Source organism: Phaethon lepturus, unplaced genomic scaffold, assembly GCF_000687285.1.
Source record: "Phaethon lepturus isolate BGI_N335 unplaced genomic scaffold, ASM68728v1 Scaffold45785, whole genome shotgun sequence".
NCBI lineage: Eukaryota > Metazoa > Chordata > Aves > Phaethontiformes > Phaethontidae > Phaethon > Phaethon lepturus.
The window spans coordinates 1-7346 of record NW_010539293.1 but is presented as its reverse complement, the minus strand read 5'-3'; the positions used below and the strand labels follow the sequence as shown (position 1 = coordinate 7346).

General features: G+C 49.6%; 1 protein-coding gene across 1 annotated transcript; it reads right to left on the bottom strand.

Annotated features, from left to right (window-relative positions):
• Positions 1-1204: 1204 nt before the first annotated feature.
• ACAD8 (acyl-CoA dehydrogenase family, member 8) lies at positions 1205-6650 on the bottom strand. The gene is made up of 12 exons (XM_010287081.1): positions 6598-6650; positions 6553-6554; positions 6394-6494; positions 5817-5986; positions 5019-5128; positions 4680-4756; positions 4263-4400; positions 3727-3862; positions 3527-3624; positions 3128-3280; positions 2093-2195; positions 1205-1274 (listed from the first exon to the last, which is right to left on the bottom strand). The coding sequence occupies exons 1-12, from the start codon at positions 6648-6650 to the stop codon at positions 1222-1224; spliced, it is 1194 nt and encodes a 397-aa protein (XP_010285383.1). The 3' UTR covers positions 1205-1221.
• Between the last annotated feature and the right edge of the window lie 696 nt (positions 6651-7346).

Below are 7346 nucleotides of genomic sequence, written 5' to 3'. Positions count from 1 at the left end.
AGGCGTGCGTGCTCATGCTGCAAACCGCCCTGCGAGAGAAATTCCCTGTGCAGGGCATGCAGGAAGCCGAGGGAGGAGACGTAAGGGCCTACTAGCCATAGCCGCTTGCCGTGTAGCGAAGTCCAAGGTCGGAAAACGCCTATGCCGCTATGCTCTGCCATCTCCCTTCCCGGCCGTGGACTAGGCATGTGCCTGGGGGGAAGAGGAGCTGGTTCAGCTGAAGAGATTAACAGAGACGCTGTAACCAAAACAAACTCAGAAACAACTTTTTTTTGCAACCCCTTACTTCAAAAGGCTCCTGTGACCTCCGATTAGATACCTGAAATACCACAGAAGAAAATTATCACAACTTCTGATGGCCTCAAGTAAAGTTGCTATCATTGCTTTATTGATTCCAAATCTGAACGGGGGGGGGGAATAGTTGAATCTATCAATGTTTTTACTCCCCCTAATAACACAGCAGGGCGTACTGATTTGAGGCGACAGAGTTAAATGTTTCTGTGCAGGACCTTAGTTTTTGATTTGTACCTCTGTATGGCAAAGGCTTCTTTGAGATTACGCACCAGTATGTGGTGGAAACAGGGAGAACAAGCAGCAGTCGGTACACTAGAGAAGGTGTGCTGAGAAAAGAGAGGAGTGCTTCTAGATAAACGAGGCATCCTGCTCCTCAGTTAAAAAGCCATTGCACTTTGGAAGTGGCTAGAGCTGCAGTACTTGTGGCTACCTTGTTCCCAGTGGTGCAGTCAGCACCCAGGAGGACAGGTTTTTAAGCAGAGCAACTAGTTCCCTCGAACCAAAGACTTCAGATAGAGGAAGAGTCCTATGGGATCAGGCTGTGCCTCTGCCTGGAGTTCCCGTTGCAGTCCTGACTCTGCAGAGGTGACCAACAGGTCTAGTGTTTCTCTTTCAGAGAAAGATGGGTACCAAGCAGCCCATGATCAGGATTTGGAGACAGAGGCTCGTATTCACAGCTGTGATTTGTATCGTCAGGCTGCACAACACTAGCCTAGTAACAGCAGCTCTGCCAGGCACAGAGTGCAGCTGTGGCAGTGTGTGGGTGGCATCCAGCTGTGCTCCCGGTCAATATAAGGCAGAAAGACTGTTTCCACTATTATATCTATCCCCCTCTCCACTCCCGGGGGAGAGCTGGTGAACAGGGGAGGGAAACAGACCAAGCTGTAACAGGCGAAGTAATTTAAGGCTGGCGATTAGCTCCTGGCTTCAGCCCTGTAGCAGATTCCTGGCCACAATCATCCGCATCACCTCATTGGTACCTGCGGCAGGATGAGGGTGCAAAAGACAGACAGTTAGGAGATGGTCCAATTCTGCCCCCAATGAAAGCAAAGAGAATTCTTCCCTGAGCTGCAGTTTACAGCACAGAAAAGCTCTTCCCACCAATTGAGGTGGCATTTAGGAGGTGTTGGGCCAAAATACAACTGCCAAGTGCCACCACGTTGCTCAGGAAAGGTTTCAGAGTGGTAGATGCTGGTGCTTCTTTTTATTTGTGCACTGAGAGGATGTGGGCACCAGGCATCAAGCAGAACTGGATATATACCAACATCTGAGTTCTCTGCTTTACTATTTAACACATATACAACACAAAGACAGACCGTAGACCCACTTGGTACTGGAAAAAGTATGTCCCTTATCAGGTACCCTGGTTGTAGGTGAAGGGATATCAAAGGAGGGAAAACAAAGTGGTTAGGAGGCTGAGATTAGAAAAGGTCAGACACCATTAAAGACACAATGTCAAAGAGTGAAGATAGACTGGAATCACAGGAAAGGAATGGTTGGGGAGCATCAGCACATGTCTGTAGGAGTAATGGGATGAAATCAGACAGAGGCACTGCTAATATGACAACTGGATATGCCCCCACTGCTGTAAGACTCTTAAAATGCACAGTAACTGCTCCAATACACCAGGAGCTCTTGGCCCAGGGGATTCACACGTCCAGGGACACCACAAGCTCAGAGTAAAATGGGATTCTAAACCCCAAGAGTCAGAGAGTCATGCGGGAAGGTGGGGCCCTCCAGAGGGCCTGTTCTCTCCTGGCTTCACTGCCAAGTCACTGGTAGTAAGCGTGTCTTTTACCTTCCAGGATCTGGTGGACTCTGATGTCTCGCACAAACTGCTGCACAGCATAATCCTTCAGGTAGCCGTAGCCTCCATGCATCTGTAGAGCATGGTTACAGATCTAAGAAGAGAACATCACTGGTGAAGTGACTTGTGTGGTGTCAAGGACAAGGCAGTGACAGAAACTCGGTAAGAACCCAGGAACCTGGGCTCATTTTTTTTTTTTTTTTCTGATCACCTAATCTCATCTCTGGTGTGATGACAAAGCACGCTCAGTCCCCATCAGTGCTGCTCTCCGTGCTATCGTGTTACCTGCCATTTCACATTAATGGTGCATTTATTGTGAACATGGTCTAGCATAGAAATACCCAGGGAACACTTCACTTAAAACTTTTTGCCGCATTTCTATGGTGCTACTGATGCAAAAAGCAAAACACCAGATCACCATCTAGTGGTCAGTCGAGCGAGGAATCTGTGCAGGGCTCTGGTTTCTATTGAAACATGACTCCGTGTGTCATTATCTATCAACTTGGGACATAAAACATAATAAATAGCAAGAATGCAGACCGCTGAGAAAATACGGTAGATTCTACATGACACTGATCTAGGAAGTGTCAAGGTGCAGATTTCCTTTTCCTTTCTTCCTTCTTGCTTTCTCTTTTCAGGGACATTTTGTGATAACATTTTATTTCTCAGTGGTCTAGGAAAGACCACTTACTACCTAGGAGTGATCAGCCTGTCACATGCATATTATCACTTGAAAATAAAAATGCTCTACTCCCTGTCCTGTCTCCCTACTTGGTGCCCTGCAAAGTAGTGTAGAAAGCACTAGAGGCCAGGAGGCCTGAACTGTGGAGAGGCTAATACTGCAGCCTCCACAGGGTGCAGAATTCTGTCCCATAAAACATCCTGGTCCTGAAATGAGGCTTCTGGCTCAATGAATGTGCTTGTGTCCGGGTCCCTACAGTGCCAAACTTCTTTCTGACATCCTGGGCACCAAGAGCAGCCTCCAAGCTTGCAGTTATGATACCAGCTGAGGTTTGAGTAACCTACCGCAAAGCATTCATCAGTAGCAAAGAGCTTGGCCATGGAGCACAACACAGCCGCATCCTCCCGTCCCTCCTGCAGTGCCCGCGCTGCGTTGCGAACCATGAGCCGTGCTGCCACCAGGCGTGTCGCCATCTCCGCCAGCCTGAACTGCAGGTACTGCCAGCAGACAGCACGAGAGAAAAAAATTAGGTCAGCATCTTTGAAGGGGCCTGTGACCTGAACCACATCCCCACGACCTTCAGGCAGGTTTCAGGCCTGACACGCTTTCTTACTCGGAAAAATCATGTTCCCGACTTCCCCAAGGAAGACCCTGTGAAGTGAGTGGTGGGACCTCTGGCTACTTGTTCAGCCAGGATCAGAAAGAGCAAAGCTCTGGGAGTACAGATCTGATGGAAAGGTTACCTGATTGTTTGCTAGGGGTTCTCCAAACTGTTTGCGGACAGTGAGATGTTCCTGAGCCAGAAGAACAGAGGCATGAGCTGCTCCCAACGAACAAGAAGCTGGTGGGAGAAGCCAAGGACACAGCGTGAATATGAAGCTAATGCAGATGGGTGACAAGATGATTCTGCCCTCTTCCCGTGGCTCTCAGCTGTCTTTCTTACCAATGTTTATCCTGCCTCCATTCAGTCCCTTCATGGCAATGCTGAAGCCCTGCCCTTCAGCTCCCAGCCGGTTGCCAACAGGAACAACACAGTCCTCGAAGATCACAGCCCGAGTTGGCTGGGAATTCCAGCCCACCTGGGAAAAAGCAGAGCACCTTCCAGACTGCCCGAGGAGCAGCACACCTCCTGCTCCCAGCAGAGAACTGCCCAGCCTGCTCTCAACCCCTTGGTCTCATTGCCAAGCTGCCACAGTATGCCTGTGGTCAACGTGGTTTGGCCTCAGTGTGCCAAGTTGGAAACTGGAATGCATGTATTTGAGAAGAGGCACAGATCCAACGAACTTTGATGTTCCAGAGATGAAAATCCTTCACTTACCAAATGGATGGGTATTGTGCAAACTTCAACAAAGCTGGACTTGGCTTGGAAAAGACACACCAGGCTGAGACTCCGGTTCACATCCAAGAAGATTTTGGATGCGCTCATCTCTGTCCTGCACTTCACTCAAGCATGCAGGAAGTAAAAACCAAGCCTCTTACCTTCTTCTCTTTCTTGCCAAAGCTGAGCCCTGGTGTCCCCTTCTCCAGCACCAGGCAGGAGATGCCCTTGGGGCCTGGGCCTCCCGTGCGACACATGACCACGTATACATCGGTGTCACCTCCCCCACTGATGAAGGCCTGCAGAAGGGCACAAGAAGAAAGGAGTGGCTTCCATATGCTAACTCTGAGCCTACAGCAGCAGCTGGGGTACAAAGATGGATGGGAAAAGACCCCACGGCCAGGAAATATTTAGGGACCCAACTGTACTAAGCTCTGGTGAATGCTCCGCAGAGCATGTCCTACCTTGGGAGAATGCACAGAGCCGACGAGACAGTAGGAAACGGAAAGGGTGGTGAGACCCAGGCCCCCTTGTGCATGCAGTGCAATCCAGCAGCTTTAGGAGGAGCAAAGAGGTACCTTGGAGCCGTTCAGGACGTAGGTGTCCCCTTTCCTCTGAGCTGAGGTCAGCAGGGAAGCTGCATCACTGCCACTTCCTGTAGGAGAGGTAAGGAAGCAGCCAGTGAAGCAGCAGGTCTGTAAAGCCTGCAAACTGTCCCAGGGATCATACCAGTGACACTCGGGTTTGTACCACGAGCATCTCATCAATCATCATCTGCCGCTTCCCAACTTCCTGGTGAATGCCCAAATGAACGTGAAACAAAACTTTTCACCTCTTGTTCCATGCAATGTTCATGTCCAGTTAAACCATGTTAGGAGTGAGGGAAGGGAGAAGATTTCTTGGTTGAGGATGCTCACCTGGCTCAGTCAGGCAGTAAGAAGCAAATTTTTCCATGCTACAGAGCGACGGGCAGAACCTGTGCCTCTGTTCCTCATTGCCAAAGGTGTCGATCATCCAAACACACATGCTGGAGCAGGAGAGAAGGAGCAGCATTACAGTACGTGAACACAGCCCTGGGAGGAAGGCAAGTCATACAAGAACGTCCCTGGCTGAACAGAAGAACAAAGCTCCATGGGGTTCAGTGAAAAGCACCAAGGCTTGAAAGCGTATTGCTCCACCTCTGCTGCAATGAATGCGAAGTAGCCCTGGAGGCAGCCCTCCTCCTCAGCCTTCCCCTCGGTGCTAATCTCTACTGTCTCTTTGGAAAACTGCACCTGGAAGAAGGAGGCATCATCACTCCATCTTGCCGTGCAAAGCGAGCCTGTCACTGAACATGTCGGTACAAGCAGGATCAGGCTCTGGTATCAGCTGGTGCCTCTGGACTCTGTTACAGTATGACCAAAGCACAAAGGCTTTTTTCCAGGCAGGTTACTATCTATAGACAGCTTAAATGGAAGAGCAGGGAACAAAATCCAGAACTTAATCCCATCTTGCATGCCACAAAGCTAAAATTACTTCTTGGTGGCATCTCAGTTTTTGTAGCCTATTTGTTTACTGCTGTCAGGAGATCCTCACAGGGACGTGTCTACTTGGAGTCCCAACTTTAAATAATAAGCAGCACCAAGAGAGCTGTCTCCAGCTGGATTCAGAGCCCAGAGAACAACTGTGTTTTTCAGCCAGGCTGACACCATCCACCTCTCAGCTGACACACTCACTTGTGGATGCTCATATAAGCAGTGGTGCTGGTACACCCTGTTGATAAAGCTTCAAAGATGACGGAGGTATCAAGTCGTGACAATCCAGAGCCACCGACGTCTGGTTTCACATAGATCCCACCGAATCCTAGCTGGGCTGCCTTCCGCATTGTTTCCACAGGGAATATTTCCTGTTGGGACAGGCAGAGACATCACAGGTGAACATTCGTGATCAATCCAATCTCAATATTTAATCTCCTCTTTCTGATACACCTGGGCTACGAAGTCCAGTCCCAAACTCCTGCAGAGTTTAAGTTAATTGGGTGGGTTAAAGAAGAGGTGGCTACCTAGACAGATACCTACCATCTTCAGGAGTAAATCCAAGTTTTCAGAGGACTGAATAGCCTGGCTAGGAAAGCTTCAAGGAATTTCTGATGGCTTCCCACCCCAGCTACAGCAGCAGCTTCAAAGAAAATCTCTACAGATGGCACTACAGCACCAAGGATCTATTGCAGGAACCCCTCTGATGAGACCCAAGGATACCTGTATCCCAAGGGTAGAAAAAGCAAGCAGTACAACCCTTCTGAGGCTGCCATACCTTTTCATCCCACTCAGCCATGTGAGGAGCCATCTCCTTGGTAGCAAAATCAAAGGCAACTTTTTGGAATTCCTTCTGCTCCTCCGTCAGGCCGGCAGATGCTAGAAAAGCAGGAAGAGGTCAGACACGTGTCTGTTGCAGGAAAGCAAGCGCTACCACCTCTTCTATACACCAAACAATTTCAGAGTGTCCCTTAACTCATACAAAGAGTTCAGGGTCTCTGCTTCAGAGACCATTTCTCTGTTCGTCGGGGCCATCAGGAACTGTGCTGATAGAGGGCAGCGGGCTTTGGGAAGAGACTTTCTTAGGACAAAAGAAACCTGAGGTTTGTCCCAGCTATCTCCGTCTACTCAGCGCTAACTGCCTTGCAAGACCGGGACAGGGGCAGCACAGTCCATGGCAGCTGTCACTCCATTCCTCAGCTTTTCTGACACCAGAAAGCAAGCAATGAATAAAGCAGCCCTTTGGAAACAAAGTCTTAAAGTCTTAGTTACATCCTGCATTTGAAAACTCCTGCTTCATTTGCACATAGTTCCAGCATTGTTTTTGTAGTTCCTCTCCTAAAATTCAAAGGGGTGCTGCTGTTTCAATTCTAAAGGGGGTTACATTTAAACATCCAGGCAGCTCATGTGGGAAGTGTTTGGGAATCCCGTGGGAGGAGTCCGGCACAGACAGAGCTGTTATCGCGGCAGCTCAGCGATGCCAAGATGACTTCAACCGCAGGATAACCCAGACTTACAAGTGGGTGCAGAGAGCCTAGCCTCCCTCCCCAGTGACCCTTTCGCAGTGTTTTACGGTGTCTTTTTGAGCTATTCTTCGATTCACAGTCAAGCTTGAAAACGCGTGAAGGCCTATCAAAGGCACAGGGAAGGGGAAGGAGCCTTCGGTTGCCGGTGGCCACTGTCCCAGCTGGTACGCGACTGCAGGGCGTCAGGACGAGCAGGGCCCGCGTC

Bases quoted from the DNA above. Each gene is read 5' to 3' on its own strand.
- ACAD8 (XM_010287081.1), bottom strand. From the start codon at position 6,650: ATGGCCCCGACGAACAGAGAAATGGTCTCTGAAGCAGAGACCCTGAAC. The intron at 4,757-5,018 runs GTGAGCATCCTC...CCTCTCCTACAG, and splicing joins TTACTGCCTGACTGAGCCAG to GAAGTGGCAGTGATGCAGCT. The intron at 3,863-4,262 runs GTAAGAGGCTTG...GCTTTTTCCCAG, and splicing joins TTGGCAAGAAAGAGAAGAAG to GTGGGCTGGAATTCCCAGCC.